The sequence below is a fragment of the Sus scrofa genome, chromosome X, assembly GCF_000003025.6.
Source record: "Sus scrofa isolate TJ Tabasco breed Duroc chromosome X, Sscrofa11.1, whole genome shotgun sequence".
Classification (NCBI taxonomy): Eukaryota; Metazoa; Chordata; class Mammalia; order Artiodactyla; family Suidae; genus Sus; species Sus scrofa.
In genome coordinates, this window is record NC_010461.5 from 7,917,465 (window position 1) to 7,942,182 (window position 24,718).

Here is a 24,718-nt window from a genome sequence, read left to right on the forward strand (position 1 = left end):
GGAGAGAACAGAAGGAAACGTTCAGTGGTCAAAGAAATTTGGGAAAAGCAGCAAACCATAGCCTCCAATTCAAGGTACCCACCAGCACTGTGAAGATTTTAAGAACTTGTGGAGAAACTGTTGGCTTGGTTCACCCAGCATTTCCCAAATATCTGTGACCACAGGAACCTTATTTTGTCTAAAAATCATCATTTCCGGAGTTCCCATTGTGGCTCAGTGGCAACAAACCTGACTAGTGTCCATAAGGATGCAGGTTCAATCCCTGGCCTCGATTCGTGGGTTAAGGATCCGGTGTGGCCGTGAGCTGTGGTGTGGGTCGCTGACGTGGCTTGGATCTGGCGTTGCTGTGGCTGTGGTGGAGGCCGGCAGCTGCAGCTGCGATTGGACCCCTAGCCTGGGAACCTCCATGTGCCACGGGTGCAGCCCTAAAAAAAGACAAAATAAAATAAATAAATACATAACAGTAAAATAAAACCCATCATTCCCACAGAGACCTCTTTGGAACCTGCTGGCTCCTCCTATCCTCAGTTCAGCTTGTTCTCTATAACAGTCACAGCGTTAGTCGGGTGACACCTGAGACTTAGCAAAGATGCTCCCAAACTCCCAGGCCAGGACAGAGAAAGTTCTTTGGGTGCTGGAGGGGAAAAGTCAGCTGGGAAAGTGGGGCGCTCTCCGAGCGGGAGCCTGCCTCCCAGAATGCAGGGATCCGGACCCAGAGGAGCCCTTCAGCAGGCCCTCGGTCAAGGCTGCTTGAATTAGAGAAACAGGAGACGACGAGGGGATGGAAAGAAGGTCCACAGCGCCCGCGCCAGACCACCTGCAATCAGAGGCACGGCTTCGGCCCACGCCGCCCGGTCTCTAGTTACCTTTCCCAAGCCTTGGTCCAGGAGAACTCTCCCTCGACTTCGAAGATGGCAAGTGGCCCACCAGCATATACTGCTCCGGCCCTTTGTAAAGCTTCTCCGAGCCCCCCGGGGCCGCGTCCTCTTGCATAGCCAGCAGGGAGCGCTCGGACAGCACTGGGGAGTTGTTGTCATAAGGGGAGAGGTCTCCGCTGGAGGCCTTGTTGGAATCTGTGGACGAATGCCTTCCTCCCACGGAAAAGGAAACTTCCGATCTCAGCATGTCAGGGCTTCTGGAACAAGGAAACAATGACCGGTGTGTGAGTGTGTTGATAACGAGGGACCAGGGTCGCGCGATCCGACGGTTGCACGCCTGACAGGAGGAGAACACCTGGACACGGGGGCTGAAACCCAAAGACCCTTCGCGGCCAGGTTTCAAGACTTCGATGTCAGTTGGGTGCATTTCCACGAAATGGCCAGCAGAGGGCAGAAAACCCCAACAAATGGGACAGGAACCAGCGGGGCGAAGCGGTGGGGACGAAACACACAGAGCAGTGTATTTTCCAAGGTGCATGGCTGAAATGCCTGTTGGATTAACCCCTGTTGCCGTTTTAAAACGAAAGCCTGATGCTAACTCTCTGCTCAGCAAGGACAAACTGCAGATAATTCTTTTACGTTTCCTCAGTATCCTGAATTAAGAACAATTCCGATGAAACTGAATGAAAGTGTACATGCAGTTCATTCCGGCTTTATGGACACCCCCCCCCCTCCCCGCAAAGAGAATCATCTTTCCTGTAATGACGATGACGACAATGACGGTGATGTGTGGGTGGAGGATAATTGTCTCCTGTATAAAATGGTGGCTAAAAAGATAAATGCCTGACCATTAGAGTCCCTTGTTTTTAAATACACCTAAAAATATTCCAGAAGGCACTAGAGCTTTTCCAAATTGATAGCAAACATGCTCATTAGCATATCCATTAAGGTTTGCTACGTGCATGAGTTGTCACAGCAACAGAAACGACAGTGGAAATGCGAGTGGAACAGAAAAATGAAAACACCAGGACCATGAAAAGGGTGTTCAAAGTCTTACCTGGGCTCATCTGTATTTTCTACCTTCCTCAAAACAGTGGCCCTGACATCTTAAAGGGAAATGATCACAGGTTGATTAAAAGTTCCCCAACCTGCCTCTGTCCCCCACCCCCCGCCCCCCACCCCTTCTCTTCTCTTTACTGCTCTCTGCTTTCCTCTGGTTTAATTTTGCAAAACAAAATCCTTTGTGACCTTAGAGAAGGTACACCCGAGCCCAGCAAGCCCTTCCTAAGCAGTGGGTTCCAGGCATGCCCCAGAGAGGAGGTTCGCTCCCAGGGGGTCCCCGGGCTGCCTCGGGGACAGGCGAAGCATGTCACAGATGCTGCGCTGCTTTCCTCTGACAGGTGAAGCAAGGAAGCAAAGAAAGGACTTATTTATTCCATATGCGTAGGACATTTTGAAACTGATGATGACTGACAACCTTATGGGAAAAAGTCAGAGGATAACCCTGAGGATGGTTTTCCAGAAACTTTAGGTCTCCAGTGAAGGAAGGGAAAGTAAAAGGCACTTCATTTTTCTGCTGGAAAGTGGGGGAAAAAATGAGTCAGTCTCCATGTCTAATGAAAAGGGGTCGACCTCTCTAATTCCGGGGGAGGGAACGCAAAACCAAACCAATGAACGCTTGTCTGTCGTCGTGGGTTCAACTCTCGTTGACACTTTATTAGGAAGATGAGAAGATAGGTGTTAAACGGGTAGGGACACGGAGCGGAGTGTCGAATCGGGGTTCTGTGTTCTGACCAGAGCGAGAAATCAAATTCCTGCACTAGGTGCAATCGTGTCCCTTGTTTAGCTGCCGTTCGTTCCATTCATTAATGCGAATGTCAACAAGAGTTAAGTCAGAACCTTGAACGGAGAATCGTGAGCACATAAAGCCTTATGGGATGTTTTAAACAGAGTTAAGTCCATAGAGAACAGTGGTTCCTGGGGGGCCGGGGCAGGGGAAGAACTGGGAGTTTGGGCTTAGCAGATGCAAACCAGTATATATGGAACGGGTAAACAGCTAGAGCCTACTGTAGAGCCCAGCGAACCAGAAGTCGGTATCCTGGGATAAACCATCATGGAAAAGAATATGAGAAAAATGTACATTTAACTGAATCACTTTGCTGTACAGCAGAAATGCACACAACACTGCAAACCAACTCTATGTGAATAAAATTTTTTAAGAAAGATAAAAAAGCTACGAATAAAAATAAAACGACTCTCTGGAGAATTGCTTTAAAAAAAGAGAGGGAGAGAGTCAAGCCAATTCATTTGCCAAAACAAAATAGCTATCAGGGCCTCAAGTGCTTTTTGGCCCCCTTACAATGCGAGGAAAGTTCTGGAAAGGCCGGACTGGAGCTCCTGGAGACCACAAGAGTTCTGCCTCCTATCTTGCTCATCTGTCTTACAAAACATATAGCAGAGACCGCATTCAACAAAATATTAGAAGTTGCAGATTCAGCCAAGACTTACGCGCATAAAGATACCTTATGGGAGAAATTTTGTTTTTCTTTCTTTGGTGGCTGCCTCACGGCATATGGACCTCCCAGGCCAAGGATCAGCTCCGGAGCTGCAGTTGCGACCTATGCCACAGTGGGAACTCCAGAAATTTCTCGAACATCTCTGTCCTAAGGACGTTTGGGTTTCTCCCAAGCGAGCAAGTTATTTTCATTGGAGGTAAAAATTATGTTTCCACGTGTCATGTAATAAAGAATGCATCTCTCTTTGCAGCGAGGAACTGGGGCTCCCCTCGAGTTGGCATATTGGAGCTTGAGTGCTATCAAAGCTTGTGTGAAGCCTTTGTGTGTTTCATACCCCAGCGTCATCTTCTACCTCTTTCCACTGGTTTTCTTTCCCTGATCTTTCGAACTACTTACTATGATGCTGTTCCACCTGACGTGTTTCTGGCAGGCTGCTTCAATACATTGCTTTCGGGCTGCCCTACAGCCCGGGAAACCGTGCCCATGATGTTGGGGGCATTGCCAAGGCAGCATGCGTCATGAGAGTATTTAGTTTGGTCAAAACAAAACAAAGAACTATAATCGCAATAATAAAAACAATCTGCCTGCGTTTTTTCCCCTCCATTTTCACAGCTGTGATCGGACCTGACCAAGCAGAGGTGAGAGAGGAGCAGGGCCAGGCTCACTGTCCCTTTCCTCTGTTCTTCGGGCTGACTCTGCAAAACCTCACTCAGTGTGTCTGAGCCGCAGCGTTCCCATCACGAGGGAAATGCAAATTCTCACGCTCCATCCTGGACCTTCTGAAGGACTGGCTGTCCTATGTGGGAACTGGGGCAAAATGAACACCTGGGGCCCCCAATTTTTAAAATGATGAGCATTTCACGATGGTGAAAGCAGATCCTTAAGCCAAATGTGCGCTACTGCTGCTGCTGCTTTTTTGGGGAGGCGGGGTGTGCACCCACAGTGGGTGGAAGTTCCCGGGCCAGGGATCGAACCTGCGCCATAGCAGCGACCTGAGTCACTGCAGCAACGACCTCAGATCCTTAACCTGCCGCCCCCTGAGAGAACTCTGTGTGCTTCTTCTGAGTAGGAGGTTCAGCCCATGAAGCTGCCTTGGCTTACTGAAGGGGAAGCTCCGGGGGCAGGGCTTTAAAAGCCGTCCAGGAAATTTTGATACTTGCGGAAGATTGATAACCTCAGATATCAAACCAGCCTCCCTCAACCCATGGCTGTGACAACGGACTAAGGGTCTACTGAGAGTCAAGTTAGGAGGGAGACTACAAGAGTGGCCAGAACTCTCACTATAATATTGGAAGTTCGGGTTTTTAAAAATTTTAGGGTCATTCCATTGCTTTATCATTAAATTAACTGGAAACAAATCTAGGAAGGACTCTCCCTCTGGGTACCACTGAGCAATGACACAAGCAGCCACCCATGGCTTCTCTAAGGCTTGCTTCTAAGACGATTCAACTCTAAGAAGATAATTTTTTTGGAATTTCCAGAGGTTCTGGGGCCAGGGATCAAACCCACACCACAGCAACAACCCAAGCCACAGCAGTGACACCACCAGATCCTTAACCCACGGAGCCACCAGGGAACTCCCTCGGAACACAATTTTAAGTTCAGCACTCCAAGGAAAGGCAATAAAATCTTCATTAGAGTTCCCATTGTGGCTCAGCAGTAATGAACCCGACTACTATCCATGAAGATGTGGGCTTGATCCCTGGCCTTGCTCAGTGGGTTAAGGGTCTGGTGTTGCTGTGGCTGTGGTGTAGGCTGGCAGCTACAGCTATGATTCGACCCTAGCCAGGGAACTTCCATATGCCACAGGTGGGGCCCTAAAAAAAAAAAAAAGCAAAAAAAAAAAAAAAAAGGTCATGTATTTTGTTATATAAAATATTTACTCTCCCAGTGATTCACCAGATGAGAAATGATTTAGAGGCACAGAATGGCCTCTCCATGTCTTGGAATTTCATGGATGAGCTTGGGAATGCTGAGAGGCTACACTGCCAGTTGACATGGGTTTGCCTCCATGAACGGAGAACTTTCCCAGGAGACCTGGCAGCCCCAGGAACATCCACAGCATGCATGGCCGGCCTCCACTAACCAAATAAGCATGAGATGGACACAGAGAGCGAATGGCTTTCTCACCCTTAGCTGGTCCCTCCAGGTCAGGGTGTAAACACGCTGGCAGGGTACTGTGGGCAGGCCTGCCCTGCGGCCGGGAGCACAGAACTTGCTCTGTGGATAAACGGAAAACTCCGGTTCAATCACCGGATGTGGCCAGCCCAGCCCCTCACTGAGCTACCCCAGCGAGAATCATCCTTGGAGATTTCAAACTCGCCTCGGCGTCAGGCTTGGCTCAGCCATTCACTGACAAACCTCACTCTGCTGGAACTCGAAGCACAGAAGCATCTCGAATGCTATTCATTGTACCAGGGGAGGAATCCACTGTCACAGCGGCTCGGTTCTGCCAAGCTTCCCTTATGCAGAATCCTAAGGACAAAAGCACCTGACACCAAAGAGAAGCTGACGCGGATCCAAACTCCCACCGGAACATGCCCGGGGCTTTGGGGAAACATCTCCCCTCACTTTACAGCTCTTATTAATTCCCCCTGAATCGCCCTGGCATAGAGACGCATTCATGACAGGTGACGAGAAAACAGTGATGATTTTCTTAATTTTGTTTACGGTACACCCGCTAAAACACCTCCAAATGAATCCCTTGCAAGTTTATAAAGAAGTTGTGAGTCACGGTCAAAGGTGTTCGAACAAAGAGGGGGACGTGATCAATTCTCCTTCCATCTTGAATTGTCCTTCCATAAAAGGCACGATTTTTTTTTTTTTAAAAAAAGGCACGTTTTTGTAACTTCTCTCATCTTTCACTAAAGGAATTCTCTAGTCCATATAACGTTTTCCTAAAATTGTCTGGCTGAAAAGGCTTTCTTCAGGGGACTGAGTGTGTGCGTGTGTGCGTGTGTGTGTGTGTGTGTGTGTGTGTGTGTGTGTGTGTGTGTGTTTAATGCTCCCTCATTTCCAAGGACCTGGAACAGAAGGACAGATGAAGCCTCCAGCTACTGTCGGTCAGAAGGATTCATGGCTATTATACCATATGGGTCAAGCCTAATTTCTTGCCTTCGAAAATGTCCTGAAAACGTTTCTGATTTTATAAAGGCTGCGAAGGGCAGCACCGAAATCACAGTCCATCTCGTGACACACTCCGTGGCTGTGTAGAAGCCTTTTTAATGACAATCTTTGAAAGATTAAAATAAATTAGCGACGTAATATCTGCTGATGTTTTTATGGCTGAGCTCGTGGCACGCCAAGGTTCCCAGGCCAGGGGCTGAACCTAACGCCACAGCCGTGATCAGAGCCACAGCAGTGACAATGCTGAATCCTTAAGTCACTAGACCACCAGGGAACTCCGATATTTGCTCATTTAAATATGCGGCCTTTAAATTTTGAGGCTGAATGCTCCTCTGTGATAAAGAAGGAAGCTTATTCAATGGGAGCAACTACTAGTTCAGCAAAACAACGACTTTCTGAAGGCCAAGGACAGAATTAAATCCAATGAAATTAAAAGACATCTACCTATGGGTTTAATTTATCCATACCAGCCTTCTCTTGAAATGCAGTTAAACTTTGTTTGACTTTTTTTTTTTTGGCCACGCCCACGGCATGTGGATGTTTCCCGGGCCAGGGATCGAACGCACACCACAGCAGTGACAATGCTGGATCCTTAACCTGCTGTGAGCAAGGCCAGGGATCGAACCCGCATCCTCGTGGTTCCTAGTCGGATTCGTTTCTGCTGTGCCACGATGGGACCTCCCCAATACAGAATTTTATTATTATTTTAGTTCGGGTTAACTTAATTAAACATTATTTACGATCGTTACTTGGTCCAGAGAAACTGTCAGACATAGCCATTCTCTCGGTTGAAAATGAGATAAGCAAAGAAATATATTTCCAAAATATGATTGATGCGTTGATTTCCATTTAGGCTGGAGACACCTATTTTGCCTCTTGCTTCAGGCTCAGTGTGGCTTGGCATAAGCCAAAATCTTTTCACGGTTTTTGATATTTTGTTCATCATAGATTTTGGGGGGTTTTGTTTGTTTTCTAACTCAATGAATTTTATTATATGTATAGTTGTACAACCATCATCACAACTCAATTTTACAATATTTCCATTCATCATAGATTTTGGGCATCGACTTTGATTTTTTTAAAATACTACATTTCGGAGTTCCCCTCGTGGCTCAGGGGAAACAAATCTGATTAGCGTCCATGAGGACACAGGTTCGATCCCCGGCCTCACTCAGTGGGTTAGCGAGGCCAGGAATCGAACCAACATCCTCCCGGACACTAAGTCCATTTCTTAACCCCCTGAGCCATAAATGGAACTCCCAGTATTGTTCATTTTGATGACCATTTTAGGACGGTCTTAAAATTTACACTTCACTCCTCATTCTATTCCCGGCTCTGCTAGGATGCTTCTGTTCTGTTGCAAATGCCTGCCTTTAACATACCTTGTCCTCTTTGATTTGCCTTCTGTTCTCATCCCCTCTTGCCTTCCGTCTCTAAATCAAGGGGGGTGGATCTATTTTAGGTATCTTTGAAGAAAAGAGCACAGCATGCTAATACACAGACCAGACAAGCCATTAAAAACCTGGAAGTCTTGCATCGTTCGCAACATCAATCTCTTCTAAGCTCCTGTTGGTGCCCCATGTTGGCTGAAGCCAAAAAAGTAAGCAGACAAGCACCAGAACAAATAACGCCCCCTCCTTCCACTCCCCTGATCCTGCTGGTGCCTAAAGAAGGGGAAGCAAACTCCAAACACTCCATCCCTCAATATCACTAAAAGTTTGCTCTTTCCAAACAGAAATTGCGATAAACCCGTTCTTGTTCTTAGTTTTACACTCTTGTGAAAACTCCAAATAACACCTGGGGCAGTTTCCATGTGGGGCACAGGGATGGAGAGCCTCATGCAGGGATGTCAACTGTTGGCAAAGAACAGAAGCTTCAGGAGATAAATCCAGGGGTCGGAAGAGAATAATGAGCGATACGGTGCATATCACTGCACCTACGGTATTCATTGCAGAAGCTACTCTTGCCTCCCACTCTGTGGTCTTCCTACAAATCCTTTCAGGTCTTACCTTTTATAGCCCTTGCAGCCGAGTTTTCACTAAATAAAGTCTTCAGAACAAGAATTCTGTCCGGTTCCATCGCGCCACAGCTGGGCTAAGGTCTTGATCTCATGACCTGCAAATGTACTCGCTTCCAGGCCCTTCTGAAATCTACCTGGCCCGGGGCGAGCAGGTCGTGTTCCCAGGTTCAGTGCCTTTTACCCTCGCCCCTCATCTGGTCCAGAATCTTGCCTTCATCCTGGGGCTAATGGCATCCTGCGAGCTTTGCCTTTCGACACAACTCAACGCGGATGGGTTCGCTCACGTCAGATTGCCTCTATGGGCTGCTATCTCGGGGACAACAGAGTAGGATCTGGTGACATCCAAGCCTTTGGTAAGTAGTTGTACATGACCAGGACGGTGAAATTCAAGTAATATGATAATAATCCTTAACATGGACGAAGCATCTGTTTAAATGCCAGCTACTATTCTAATAGCAAAAGGACTGTATGAAGTGAGGTCTATTTTTATCTCTAGTTTACAGATGAGGAAACTGAGACAGAGCCAGATGAATTGATTTACCCGACACTGCACAGCTAACAGCAGTGGAAATGGAAGTTGGACTCAGGCAATCTGGCGTTGGATCCAAAGCTCATAACCAGCGTGTTATACCACACAAGTGTGTGCTATTGATGGATAATTGACCTGCCAGTGTGGCTAGTACCATCTGGCATTTGGGGTACTGTAATTTGTCACCCCTGTAATCTATCATTAGCATAATCTATCATCACCGTAATTCTTTGCCACCGCTTCTTGATTTAAGAAGCACCGCTAAGCCTGCCATTTAAGGACTTCTTGCCCTCTGTGCTAGCCAGCCTCTTTCTCGTGTTCCCAGCCAGCTGACACATTTATTTTTATGACCTGGTTCAAGCTCCCCAAACATCCACGCCTATTGACAACCTCTCCAGCCTACAAAATTTGTTGCAAATCCTTGCTCATCCCAGAGGCTCTCCCTAAGACTGCAGGGACCATGCCTTTGTCTTCTTCAAATGCCACATGGATTTACAGTCTGGGCACTGGTTCCCTCTTTTGTCAACACAAAAACCTCTTCGCAATGTAAAAAAATCACCCACCTGGAGCCCCCATATGATGGTTCTTAGCCCGGCTGGCTGCTCCTGAGAATCACATGGGAGTTTTCAAAAACCCCAAGGTCCAGACCATACCCCAGAATGAATGAGTCCAAGTCTCTAGAGGTGGGACCCAGGCGGTGTGGCTCTTCGAGCTCCCCAGGTGATTCAAATGGGCAGGCAAGGCTGAGAACCAGTGGCTCAGCATGTACTTTGCACTCTGCGACACACATAACTACATGCTTCCTGCTGTTTTCACCCTTGCAGGCCGCCTTCAACAAGTCTGCAAGCTCTTACGGTCGAAATAGGCCTTGAGATCTGAAGCTTTTGCTACTCTAATTGTGGCTCATGGACCAGCAGTATCACAGCATCGTCTGGGGGCTTGTTAGAAATGCAGTTTCTGAGACTCCCTCCCTGCACCTATGGATTCAGAAAGAGCCTTTTAGTGAGATTTCCTGGTGACCATATGCGTGGGAAAGTTTGAGAAGCACGCCTTTATTTCGTATTTTATTAGGCATGCCCACCGCATGCAGACGTTCCCGGGCTAGGGATTGAACCCATGCCCCAGCCACAGCAGTGACAACGCCAGATCCTTAACCACTAGGCCACCAGGGAACTCGGAGGAGCATGCTTGTAAAGCACAAAAAGACCGCCTACAGCTAGAGGGTTAAGACTTGCGAGCCATTACAAATAAATGTTTATTTATTAACGGATGTATTTCTACTTCATGATAGCATTATCAAACCTCTGGGCTTGCCCTGACCTGGAGGGAAACAAAATAACTCTTCCTTCTCCCTCTTCCTAAGCCAGTCTTCTCCACGTGTTTTCTGTTAGGGCACACAGGTCCCTGCCATCTTCAGAGCTCCTGCGACCTCGCCTCCCTTTCCTTGAAGCCCTAACATCGTGGTGTAGGGTCAGCTTGCCTAGACCTTACAATTCTTATTTCTATAGGCGTGGGGAACAGAAGAGGCTGCACAACTGTACGTTTGGGACGGGCTTAATATGTAGGCTTCCTCCTTTTCCTAAGAGGAGAGAAAGAAAGGCTCACGTCTTGGCATTGATATGCCAAGAGTGTACTTGAAAACCACATAAAAATGCCTTCGAGCACCTATTCTTCAAAGTATTAATATTTACATATTTTAAAAGGCCATATAAAAGCAGAAATCCGGCAAGTCAAAAACCAGTGCGTTGTTTTTTTTCTTAGGTGTGTGTTTTCTAGCCTTCCCTGAAGAGAAGAATTGTAAATGCAGCTTAATGCGGATTCACAAATAGAAGGGCCAGCATGTCTGTTTTCTTGCAAAGGGGAGGAAAAAAGAGTTCCTTTAGATTCTGGTGACACAAGATCTACTGTGAAGAAAGGCCATTTGTTAGTTTGAATTAGAACCCACGCGTTGATGACAGTTAGAAATCTTGGAAAAATGTAAGTGAGCTCAATTCCCTGACATGAAAAGAAAGCCCATGAAATGCCAAGCCACTTATATCAATTTGAATACATTTTTATCCCCCCCGCCCCCCGGTGGCTCTTGGGGCTTGAACCCAGGCGGAATGTCTTACTTGCACCAGAATTGATCTTGCTCATGATTGGCACCGAAATGGATTTTACAAAGCACTCTGGCAAGGATGATCCACTTAAAAATTCTTCCCTGCTCTTGAGGACAGGGCTTGCAGCTGAACTTTGCAGGGCTATTAACGTAATGACCCAGGAAAGAAGGAGTTCCGGACCATGTGCAATTTCTTTTTGTCACATTTCTCTAAAGGATATAATTTTTTAAATGTCTGAAATCGTTTTCAAAGAAAATGAGTCCATCAAATTAGACCTCAATAGAAAAGAACAATTTAATGGGTGTCCGCGTTTCTGAGACACCATTGACTAACTCATACCGTTGGAGTATTTTATATATGACTAAGAGAGAAAAACATGCTATGAATTGATGGAAGACACGTCAACCGATGATAGGATTAATCTCAATTTCAGAGAAGATAAAACCTGGGGGGAAGCGTGTCTTAGAATTGTTGAAATTCCGGGAGAGAGCAAGCACGGCATAAACGACACTTTTACGGAGGGAGACTTTCCCTGTGGCAAATTTAAGGTTGAGGGTCACGGTGGCAACATCGCTCCTGGTTAATGATGCAAATTAATGATCCCTTAACTGGCTTGGTTAAATCGTTCAGCACCCCCACACACTGTGTCTCTATGGCAAATGGTTGAGAGAAATCATGCAATCGGATGAATGAAAAAATTCAGTGCTTCTCCTTGAGAGGACAACCACAGCATTCAGCAAGGCTTGTATTCTCCTCATTGTAAACATGGGTCCATGTGGAGGGCAGAGTGCATTTTTATCAAAAGGACGCTAGCTATAAAGAGCAAAAAAAGTGTCAAGAGGGTGAACACCTCGAATTTCAAGTGGGTCCCTAAGCCTTGGCTGAGGTCTGTGTCATGGTTTGGTAAGGCACCTGTGCCGCTGGTAAACTGCACGGGGCATAAGATGCATCTAGCTGCAGCCTTGGGGGCCCCTAAACACAGGTTTTCAGATTCCAGAAGTGGAATCACAGATACACATCACAGCCACTACCTGAGCTTCCTGCCAGTGACTTAGTGGGGCTTTTTCCCCCTCCCAGTAAACACCGTCCAAAGGATCTCAAGGGGCTAAAAAAAGACAAAAATGAACCAGAAAAATCCCATCAAGCCATGTCTAATGTGCTAAGTGCATGGCTAAGGCTGAAGCACTTCCCGTTGAGGTGGATGGGTCAGATTCGCCAGAAGGTTGCCAAAATTCCACTTCGAGTCACTCTGCATGGAGTTATGTCAACTTTTCTAATTCCTTGGAAATGAAAATAGAAATCCCCCAGGCAGCTTTAGAAGATCAAAAAGCTGGTCTACTCACGAAGATTGGGAAGCCTTCCTTCTGAGTAAATAGTCAACCACGTCCGGGTCGGTCTCCAACAGGCTGATCAGCACTTCGTTCTGGAGATCCGGGGGAACCTGCAGGGGTCAAAGGGTGAGGCATAAATAAAACCACTCCAGAAAGAGGTGAACTATGGGCAGTGGCACCTTGACAAGAGCATCAAAGGGGGGCTTACAAGTTGTTAAGAGAACAGCATCAGACAATCCGTTGACTTCTTAGCACAAGCTGGATGATGACCGAAGAGTCCTATCCAATCTGAATTGTCATCCCACTTGTGACTGGAGGTCCCCTACCCATGTGGGGACCTCTGTTGCCCTGACTTGACTGTCTTGGCTTTGAATAAGCAAAATCGCGTGGTTAAGAGGAATGGCCTTTGTAATTTAGCGTTCACATGGGGACACTTTCTGGAGTTCAGATTTATAACTCTGCCAAGACAACAGGCATATTTGAGTGCCAGTTCCATTCACTGGCTGTGGGACTTCTGGCAAGGTGGATAACTTTTCTAGGTCTCAGTGCCCTCATCTGTAAACTGGAAATAATAAGAGTACCCACCACAGCTTGGGCTGTGGGATGGAAATCCTGTGACATTGGATTGTGATGATCATTATACAACTACAGATGGGATAAATGCATTTGAGTAATAGAAAAAAAAAAAGAGTACTCAGCACAAATGGCGAATGATGTGACTAAAGGACTTCTTACATGTTGAGAATTGAGAACCGCACCTGGCAGAGAGTAAACACCTGAAAAAAATGCTGACTACTGCATTTGCACATGTCACTTTGTCCTTCGATGCCTGCCTTCACTACTTCCTTGCATCCTGGACCATCCACAGCGAGAAGTTTCTCCCTTCACCATGTGATGAGGCATGCCCTAGATGGCCTTCCAGCCCTAAATCCCTCATCTGGGACTTTCCTAGGAGAAGAGATTGAACTTGGCTCCAGTGATTTTCTCTTCTGTAGATGCGGCTAGCTCAACCCAAGGCAATTCTAGAGAGGCGAACATGCATTTTCAGTCTGATTCTCTCACACGTGGGCTTGGAGACAAGAATCTTAAAAAGTGTGGGGCCAAGTCTTCAGAGAATGAGTCGTTGGTGGAAGAACTGGCCTGCTGTCTCTTGCAGAGCTCAATTCTTCTTGAGCTCTAAGAGGCTGGAAACAATTTTATTAATAAAAACAGGGATGAGACAGCAACAAGATGCTTTCCTGCTCTCATAAATCTGCTCTTCCTACTTCATTCTGAATCTTCATCAATGCCATGGCCAGACCCTAGTCGCGCAAGCCCCAAACCTGGCTTGGATTCAAACTTCTCTGGGTCCTTTCCCTCCATGTTCAGAGCCAGGAGACCCCGTTTGACTTCAGCTCGGTGATGCCTGTTACTGCCTTCCTCTCTGTTCCATTCCGACTGCACTGGTCCACGTCTGAGCCCTCATCACCCCTTTGTAGTCAGTCATCTGTCAGTCACTCCCAGATTCCAGTTCTCTTTTCTTATAACAGTCACACCCCACGTTCCCCCTGCAGAACTACCCGCTCCCCAATCTCTAGCTTGAGGGGGACCCTAGCCGAAGTCAGGGATCATTCCCTTCCCAGATGACCGGGCTTGCTTGCGCCATGAGCATGTGACTTCCTTAGAAGCAGTGAAAAGCTGCGAGAATTTCCCAGACACCTCGAAGAGACAGGACACAGGGGCCGAGGACGGTGCTGACAATGGAAGAAACAACTCCGAGAACCGGAGAGGAAGGTAAGGACAGCATTCGAATCCTAGGTAAAGCGATGCCTGAAGCCATACCTGCCCTTGGATTGTTTAGCTAAGTGAGCCCCTCCCCCAGCACCCCGTGTAGTTTGAGCTTTTAGTTGAAAGATGCCTCCTGGATGGGCCTTTGCTACAACAGCTCTCAAACCTGCGTGCTGTTGCCTACAATAGAAGCATCAAATTTCTTCTCTGCATGGTTGGCAGAAGGCTCTGATCAAGACACTTGCCTGCTCAAAACCCTTTTTAGCCCCATAGCTGAAGTCCTTCACTTGCTGCCTTGCTTCAATCTGTACTTCCCACCTTCTCCCCTGGCAGTCATCCCCACACACTTTGGTACCACTGTGCTTCCCACTCTGGCCATTTCCCACCTCATTCCTTTAATTCATGACATAAATATGCGGTGAATGCCTCCTGAGTGCCAGGCACTGGATGCTAGGATTCAGCTGCAAACCAAACAGACGAGAATGCATGTCTCCTTGAAGCTGACAGTGAATAGGAGAAGACTGGCAGTAAAGAAAGGAACAGAAAGAATACCATGGATGGCATGGGGCAAAATGAAGTGACGAAGGGCACTGAGGAATCCTGGGGTGCGGCTGGGGTGCAATGTAAACACGACTGTCAGAGAAACGGACGCGGGAGCCGCGAACTGCGGTGGATGAAGGAGTTGGAAAAAAATCGTTCCAAGCAGAAGGAAGAAAGAATTAGCGAGGTCTCGAGTCAGCAGCAGGGAGGAGGCGGGTGAGTCTGGAAGAGAAGCGAGAGGAAGCAGGCAAACGGCAGGAAGGAGGCCAGGTAACCAAGACCAGATGTGGGGGAGTCTCAGGGGTCACGACGAGGCCTTCTGCTCTCCCTCTCAGTGGGCAGGGAGCCACTGCAAGTTCTGAGCAGAGGATGCGATGACTGGTCCTCACCCTGGCTGGCGGATTGCTAAGAGACTGCAGGGAAGCAGGGGGTAAAACCAGGGGTGCACACAGACATCCACAAGTGCTGGCGAGGCATCCACAAGAGACATGCTCTAGGGGCCTGGTCAGCGTGGCGTTTGGATCCTGGAGACGGCCAAGGTAGAGACGACAGCCTTAGCAAACGGCTTGGCTGGAGCGAGAGATGCAGCGGGAGAGGGAGCTGGAGAGGAAGAAGAGGCAAGGACTTTGGCCTTGGAGGCCTAAGCACCAGGAAGGATGGGGTTGCTGCTCACTGGGGTAGAGGAGCTGCAGGAGGAGGAGGAGCCCGGGGGTCAAGGTGAGGAGCGTGGCTTTGGTATCGCCAAGGCCGGTGAGACAACCAAACGAAGGCAAGAGCGCGGAGGTGATCAGGAAAAGGATCTGGGGTTCAGGGGGGGTCCCGGGCTGAACAGAGACATTTGGGAGACCCGTGGGGATGCTATTGAAAGCTCTCTGATCCGATGCAGTGGCCTGGGAGTGAGAAGGGAAGGAGAAGAGAAAGGGCGGGGCTTTAAGGTCAAGGCTGAGAGAGTCTGTTCTCTTTACGGGATACATTCAATCCATTTAACAACAACTGATACTTTGTATAAACAACGCGATCCAACAGATGCGCATGATTCCATGGCTTTTTCAGAAATTAATATTCAAAGGGTGAAAACGAGATGACAGAGAACTCATTTAAAAAAAATGAACAGCAGAGCAAAAAATACTATAGGCCAAATATGTATATACTGTTTGTTTATTTTTTTAGAAGGAACCTCCCATGAGCAAATTAGGAAAACACATGTATTTTTGTCCAGTTAGTTTTATTGAAAATTTTCTAAGCTGAGACATGTAATAAAAATTTTTGCTCCAAGCCCCAATCCATTCCTACTAAGAAGAAACAATTGGAGCGCATGGCCTTCGGACGGGTGCATACGTGACAGTATTAGTTCTCTGAGTCTATGGTGTGTCTAATGATAAATTATCACTTTGGATATATTGTTAGAATAGGTTATAGGAAGTATCATTTAAAAATAACTTTCCATACATTAAAAAAAAAAAAAACTGTTCTGGGGAGTCCCTGGTGGCCTAGCGGTTAAGGATCTGGCGTTGTCATGGCTATGGCGCGGGTTCCATCCCTGACCCAGGAACTTCTGCATGCTGCAGGTGTGGCCAAAAACAAAAACAAGACAAAACAAAACAAAAACAGAAAAACCCCAAACTATTCTGCAATTCAGAGTTTTCATTTATTCAACTTGGCTTGATTCCCAGCCAGTTATAACAACCCTTGCTCGGTAACAAGTGCAAATAGAGTCAGTGCTATAAACCTATTTACAATTTCTTCTTAAAAGACCCATGATACCATTTTGGCTGGGAGACGCTATTTACAAATAAGTAAAAAGATATAGCTTAAAAATGTGGATCTGTGTATTGCGGGAAGGGTCGACAATATTTTGCTACGTATTATGCCAGACTTACTACAGTGTACATAATTCGTTATTTTAATTAATTAATTTCTATGCCGTCTTGTTACAAAATGAGTCAAGGCAGCTTCCAAAATTCACATGATAAAACCAATTTTTAAATAAAGGAAGGTTCAGAAAATTGGAGCCAGTGGGAAAATGAGGGTAGAGAATTTGGAAGTGACTTTTAATATTCACACAACAGCCCCCAGTGCTGTTCTCCCAATAATTCCTCTTACCGTCTACATTTGCACATTTCATTTCCTCTTATTTAACAAAAATTTCAAGCTACTGGCTCAGTTCAATTGGATGAGCATTCATTTTCTATTCATTTAGGTACTTAACAGAGAAACAAAAGCCAAGGGAAGGAGCTGATGGGAAGCAGCGGCTTTACATTAAGGGAGAAGAACTATCCAGGCAGACCATTCACGGATGCGTTTTCTTTTCAGCACTTAGGATGCTGTTGAAAGAATATCTGACCAAGAACTGATAGCGCCTGAGGTCCAGGGTTGGCTCTGCTGCTTATAATTATGATCAACCCTCTTCTTTAGGATTCTGTTCCTGCATCTGAAAATCCGGGCATCTCCTATCCGGCCCATTGGCCTTTATGCAGATGTTGTAGGGAGCAAAAGGCTAACAAATGTGAAAGTACTCTACCCATGGCAAAGAAGTTTAGAATAAAAGGTTTTGTTGGAAAGAGACAAAATGATCAATTAAACACCTAAAAAAAGAAAAGCAAAAAAAAAGCAACCCCCCCCCAAAAAAAAACCGAAAATGAAAGCAAGGTGGAGTGGGTCAATGTTTTTTTTTTTCCCTTGACTCACAGGCATCAATTTCTGCATCTTATCCTGTGTGCTGGCAAAGAAACATCACTCTTTTCTTTTGCTTAACACTTCTGGCGGGTAACTAGCTTGTGGACTTTCCTCTTGCCATGTCTGGCTTCAAGACCATTGCAGCTGAGGGACCACGAGGCTGCAGGCTGTAACTCTAGCAATTCGAGGGACAGTCAAGAGCAGAGACCTGTGGCATGTGAATGTTCCAGGGCTAGGGATCACACCTGAGCCGCAGCAGTGACAACATCAGATCCTTCATCTGTGGAGCCACCAGGGAACTCTGAAAATACTCTCTTTGTGACTGGATGTGGTAATGGCTGCAAGAAGTGCTGGAAATGACTGTTCTCACAGCGAGAGATGGCGGAGCAGGGAGAGTGTAAGTGCAGGTGAGCGGCTTAAATTGTGCCCCCAGCCTTCTTATTATGTGAGATAATAAATCCGGATGTTTGCAGCCACCTATAGTTGATTCTTCTCCACCTTACAATTGAAAGTCCTACCTGCATATCCATGACTCTTCACCTACTTGCTCACTCATGCAGTCCATTTTCCGTTCTTCCAGAACACAAACTAGGGCGATGCTTTCTACCCAACGGATGCTGAGCAAATGTTGGAATGGCTACTAATAAGGAATAATAAGAAAGAACCCAGGATTATTGGGCGTTACGGTATACACTGGTTATGGTGCCTTTGTCTAGATGCTTCTCTCTACTTGTAAGCAGTACCCATGTCAGGTTCTAGCAAAATTCCTGGCTACTCATTTCTGGAGTTGGAAAAGAAATTTCCTTTCCCAACTGAGGATCTCTATTGCTTTCTAACGAGTTCTTAAACTGCTGTTCCCATCAATATAAAAAACTCTAAGAACGAAAAGTATGATTCAATAAACAACAGGTTTTTTTTTTTTTTCATTTTTTTCTTCTGGGATTTTGTAGAGAGCGAAATGGAAACTAAGGAATAAGGTTGGGAAAAACACATTATTTAAAAAAAAAAAATCAACCAATTCTGGACACTTAAATGAAGAAACGAAACCCATCCCAAAGTCCTTCTTCACTGGCAACTTACTGTTTCAAGTCAAAATCTCTACTGGGTTTTAGTCGACTATTCAGTAACCTTAGATGTATTCTAAGGGTACCATTTATGGCTGTGTTTATCTGGAGACGCAACTCCTTCGATTTTCATGTGTTCCTTCAAATCATAATGCTATTTCAAAAATCCAAAGAACTTTGGACTCTCCTGCTCCAGAGAAAAAAATGTAAACCCTGTACACAAGAAGGAATAAAACTGTCACAATTAAAATCCACCCTATCAAATTAAAAATGAAACCCTGAATGATTGCCTAGGGTATAACTGCTAGGATGCAATTTCTTCCATAAACCAAAGAGAAGGAAAAACGCTTTTCTCCATTTATTAAGTCACTTCTGGTCACCACTGAGGGCACGTCGAAGAGCCCTTCCCAGGACCCAGCCCTGCTGGACTCGCCACGAGGGGTTTCACACCGAGCCACCACTTGGCACTGAACCGAGAAGGATGCTTTGCCTTTAAAACTCTGATACTCCCCAGCGGAGGTAAATGTCACTGAGAGTCACGAGGACATTTTTTTCGGCTAACAAACACCTTGAAAGAAATCACTTTGGCTGTTTATGAGAGCAGAAGCTCAAACACGGGCAGGGCTGGCTTAGAACCTTTGCGAAGCTCTGCGGTGGAGGCTGGATGAATAGCAGGTAAGGAGGTCAGGGTGCATTGAAAGGGTCGGAATGCATGAAGCTCAAGAGAATTTTCTCACATGCCTAACAGGTGCCAGGCAGCCTTTCTGGGCAGCTGGGCCACGTGACTGAACAAGTGTGGTCGAAGAGCCCAGGACTCTGCCGGGAAGCCCTGAGGGCGGATGATGACCCGAGGGAGATGGAGAGCAGCGAGCAGCCTTTGTGACATGGGAATGGGTCGAAGGACGGGAGAGAGCTCGGGTATCATATGCTTCTGCTCCCCTCCACCTGCATGTGTCACCAAGTGCACATGCATTCTGTCGCTGCAGACGGGGACAAGGCGAGCAGGCTCCGGTAGGAACACATATATTTGGACATCGAATGGGTCGGGGTTATGATCCGTCCAGAGAGGTGAAAGCTGTCCCCTCCTCCATTTCAAACTGCCTAAAATAGTCTTTTTCCTCCTCCCACCTGGCCAAATGGTTTTTTTCCTATCTGTGACATCACATTAAAGCATCTCGTCTTTTGTGTGGGGAGGCATCGTGCTGGCGAAACAATTCTCTTAGTTTTTGCATCACTTGCACGCGCTGTCTTGGCTGACTCCTCATGAAATGGTGGTGAAATTTAGAAGAAGCCAATGATGTGACCCCTGGCACATAAACAGTGGTTATTTAAAACACAGTGGTTACAGAAAAGAGGGAAACGGAAATCATATATAATTATCTGGATGTGTCAGTACGGGGTGGCTTCTTGTTTGATGACCTGGGGTACCGCTGGAGTCCTTCGGACTTGGCATGCAAAAGAAGCCTTAGGAAAGATGCGATTTGTGCCGGGAAAGAAGAGAACAGAGAGCAAAGCTTGGCTTCTGGGCTTGGAATCCTCATCCCAGCCTCTGACCCTTGCTCCCAGTAGTTCTCATTCGAAATTTCCCATGTGCACTAAGCTGGGCCCCAGCTCAGGCTGACCAACCAGCAGGGTGGGAACGCGCTGGTGTTCCCACGTCTCCAGGGTGCTCGGCACTTTTCTTCAGCCCACAAGGGCCGTGCCTTCTCTTCTTTTCCTCTCTCCAAAAAAGAAGCCCTAGAAGTGTCAGCCCTGGGACTCAGCTGACGCTTTTCTCCAGCCTGCTCTGAAGCTCTTATTCATTCCAAGAGCCACGATGAATTTTCTCTGGAATTCCCAACATCAGGGACGGAAGCCACAATTTTCGGAACAATTAATGTGTTCCTGATTTAGTCCGTGAATGCTTTCTGCCTTACACCACCAGTGACCCTTTCTAGATAGGCACGATTCTTCTCTTTTATTTCCAGGGTTCCCAGAGAGAGTATTGTTTTATGTCTTCTCATATGCAAATAGTTGTTGAGAGCAGAAACGGAGGCTTATGATTTAAAGGTTAGGGAATCTTCGGAGTATGGGCAGTGAAGCAACAACAAACGACAAAGATGCATTTTTTTTTTCTTTAGCCATGCATTATTGCAGTATTTTTTAAACAGATAATTACTCCATACTCGTTTTCTGCCAAGTATCTTCTAGGTGCTGTGGCTATTAGTAAATACAACAGACCCCCCCACCCCCGCCCAGCCTTCATATGGTTTGCATTCTGTTAGGTTCCAACAAGCATAATAAATACATTATATAGTGAGTTGAACGTGATAGGTGCTACGGCTGAAAGAAACAGACGTGCGAATGGCTGGGTGTCTGTATGTGTGGGAGCAGGTCACAGTGCTACACTGTGTGGTTGGGGTGGGCTTCATGTGAAGATGACACCTAAAGGTGCTTTAGTAGGGCAGGCGCCTGGTCAATTTCATGTAATAATAACGCAGTGATTTTTTTTTTTTTTTTTTTGGAGGGCCTAGTGTATGTCCGTTTCTGTCCTAAGAGCCTTATTTTATTTTCTTTTGGCCACAACTGTGGTAGGCGGAAGTTCCCAGGCCAAGGATTGACCCCGTGCCACAGCAGTGACCCAAGTCACAGCAGTGACAACACTGGATCCTTAAGCTGCCGAGCCACCAGGGAACTCCTGTCCGATGTGCCTTAAAATGTCATTTCTAATTCTCAAAATGATCCTGAAAGCTTCATTTCATTTTTTTTTTTTTCCCAAAAGAAGAACGAAGACTTAGGGGAGGTAAGTAAGTGTAGGGCCAAGATCATGGGACAAATGCGAGGCGGAGCAGAGCTCTGAATTCTGGGAGCTGATTCCAAAGCTCACAGTCTCCCCACCATTGTGGGAATTTCCCAAGATGTGGTTTCCTAAGGTGTGGTTAGGAAACTGCCAGAATGCCCTGGAGGTGTTCATTAGAGAGTTTACAATGCTGGAGTTCCCGGCCTGGCACAGCGGAAACGAATCTCAACTAGGAACCATGAGGTTGTGGGTTCGATCCCTGCCCTGGGTCAGTGGGTTAAGGATCTGGCATTGCCGTGAGCTGTGGTGTAGGTCACAGATGTGGCTCGGATCCTGCGTTGCTGTGGCTGTGGCGCAGGCCAACAGCTACAGCTCTGATTGGACCCCTAGCCTGGGAACCTCCATAAGCCATGGGTGTGGCCCTAAAAAGACAAAAGACAAAAAAAAAGTTTACAGTGCTGGGCCCCATCTCAGTACTACTCAGTTTGATTCTCTGGACTGTAGCCCAGGAATCTGAATGTCAGACTTTTTTTTTTTTTTTTGACTCTGCTGCCTGTTCAAGTTCGAGAACCACTATTGCCACCTGCTGCCTTGGCCTTTTGATAGAGTGATCATGACAGCTGTTATCATGACCTCTTTCCAGCTCTGGGATGTCTAACCCAGGGCCTGAAAAGCTGGCAACCAGCACAAAAGACTATCCTAGCCACACTCTTGAACTGTGTGTCAGCCTATGAAATCGGGTACCTCTTCGGGATTGTGGAAGAAAGCCAGGTTCTTTTCTGCTCTTTCCCACTAACTCAGACACTGGCCACTTGGGAGAGGCAGTCTCAACACGAGGAGATGAAGGACAGTCTAACACGCAGAACAAATGCTGGGTCCCCGCCAGGCCTCTGTGGGGGTTTTACGTCCCTTCCATCAGTTCTTCAGTGGAATCGCTGCCTCCAGGGTGCATTCTGCCTTCAAGGACAAGCTACAGCCACCTTTTCTTTCTTCTTCTTCTTCTTCTTTTTTTTTTTTTTTTTGTCTTTTTGCCATTTCTTGGACTGCTTCCATAGCACATGGAGGTTCCCAGGCTAGGGGTTGAATCGGAGCTGTAGCCACCGGCCTACACCACAGCCACAGCAACACGGGATCCTTAACCCACGGAGTGAGGCCAGGGATCGAACCCGCAACCTCATGGTTCCTAGTCGGATTCGTTAACCACTGAGCCATGACACGGGAACTCCCAGCCACCTTTTCTAATGAGTCTTCCTTTCTTCTTTTTTTTTTTCTTTTTCTTCTTCTTCTTTTTTTTAAGGCTTCAATGTGTGGGATATGGAAGTTCCCAGGCTAGGGGTCAAACTGGAGCGACAGCTGCTGGCCTGTGCCACAGCCACAGCAACACCAGATCTGGCAGCCATGTCTGTGATGTACTAAGTAGCTCCTGGCAATCTCAGATCCTTAACCCACGGAGCAGGGCCAAGGACTGAACCTGCATCCTCATGGATACTAGTTGGGCTCTTAATCCACTGAGCCAGAAAGGGAACTCCCAGTCTTCCTTGCTAATGCCAATGAGAAGTGATGCCTCCCTCTCTAAGCGCAAAAGCCCTTCCAAGACTGAAACAGAACAACTGCTAGGTACCTTTAACCACCAGGTCCTGTCTAGCTTCATCCTTCCTTGTTTGGAATGACTGTGCTAATTTTGAAAGCTCCTTAAAACAAAACTAAATAAAACAAAACAAAATGAAACAGCTATACACATGACTGAATTTTTGTCCAGCTACACAGACCTCCCTTGCCCACCAGCCACCGGCTTTGGTATAACAAACTAAACTCTGAAATGCCAAATATGCCAAAAGAATCTGCAAAATGATGAGACTGATTAATAAAAGAAGTGGACCTAGTGCTAGGGCCTAGAACCATGCGGATTTTTTTTTTTTTTTTTTTTTTGTCTTTTTGCCTTTTCTAGGGCCGCTCCCGTGGCACATGGAGGTTCCCAGGCTAGGGGTTGAATCGGAACTGTAGCCGCCGGCCTACACCACAGCCACAGCAACGCGGGATCCGAGCAGCGTCTGCAACCTACGCCACAGCTCACGGCCACGCCAGATCCTTAACCCATGGAGCAAGGCCAGGGACCGAACCCGCAACCTCATGGTTCCTAGTCGGATTCGTTAACCGCTGCGCCACGACGGGAACTCACCATGCAGATTTTGGAATTAGAAGGGATCCTGGTTATCTTTCATGCTAACCTAGTCCTTTGCTAACGAAAGAAAGGAAATCTAAGAAGATGAGGTCACACAGCTAATGTGTAAGCAAAGATAAGACTATAGCAAAGTTTCTGGTTCCAGAGCCAGTTTTCTTTTTCCTGATGCAGGCTGGGGAGCTTCTCCTGCCTTTCCTCTTACTTGATTATCCCTTTCCTCAGTACAAAAGTCACATCATCTGCCTAAGGAGATCAAGAATGCTTACATTAATGGTGAACTTACCCTGCGAAAAGTATCCTTAATTCCTCCATTCCCAAACCTTTCCATAGGAATAAGGAGTAAGGACAGGTAATATGCAGATCAGATGTCATAGAGCCACCCCTGAATCACTCATTAACTCAACCCATATTCCTTGGGTTTCTCCCATGGGCCAGGCCCACAGGTAATACGGTAAAGAAAGGACATGGAAATGCACAAAAATTCGCACTGCCAGGGCGCTGACATTTGCAAAGGGAAACACAAACAAGAGAAATTAGTAAAGCCCTTATTATGACGGGTGAGTGCGAAGAAGAAAAGGCAAGGAAAGGGAATGGGAGGGGAGGCCATGGGAGGGGGCTGTATTTTAGACAAGGTGGCCAGAGATGGCCTCATTGAGAAGCACAGACCAAACTGGGGAAGGCAAAGATGAGCGGCTACCCAAGATAAGCTCGACATCAGTCTGTCTCTACAGGGCGTGGAAAACAAAGATCGGATTTGGAAAATATTCAAAAAGATGGAATATTGCCACTCAGCTGCTGCTCTTAGTAATCCGGGCAGCCTGAAATGGAAGGAGAGGAAGGGTACAATTAAAAAAAAAAAATGGGGGCAAATGAACTTTCAAGGAGGCCGGGAAGAGACGTGCCCGAATCTGAGGTGAAAAGAAATGCCTGATGGTTTGTGGTTTCATGTGAAGAACTTTGCCTAGAAAACAGAATTTAGAGAATGGAATTAAGATTGACAAGAGGTATGATTTTGTTTTGTAAAGAAAATCCAGAAAGCCTGAGACAATGCCAACACTCCTTGGCAAGATGATACACGACCTAAGACTTGATGAAAATGTTGAAAAATGCAGACATTTGATTCATCCAAATATGAAAATAATTATGAGCATTTGGGCTGTAGGGTGAAATTTACATAGAGTTAATGAAAATTTCCAGGTTTTTTGAGAGCT

At 46.6% G+C, this 24,718-nt stretch overlaps 1 protein-coding gene across 5 annotated transcripts in view; it reads right to left on the reverse strand.

Moving 5' to 3' along the window:
• The window catches only part of ARHGAP6 (Rho GTPase activating protein 6), a 530,729-nt gene that overhangs the window by 6,614 nt on the left and 499,397 nt on the right, over positions 1-24,718 (reverse strand). For all 5 annotated transcript variants that reach the window (XM_021080043.1, XM_021080046.1, XM_021080047.1 and 2 more), the window contains exons 10-11: positions 12,512-12,609; positions 867-1,135 (exon numbers count right to left, since the gene is read on the reverse strand). In XM_021080043.1, the coding sequence (XP_020935702.1) occupies positions 867-1,135; positions 12,512-12,609 (367 nt within the window). The remainder of the gene's footprint in view (positions 1-866; positions 1,136-12,511; positions 12,610-24,718) is intronic.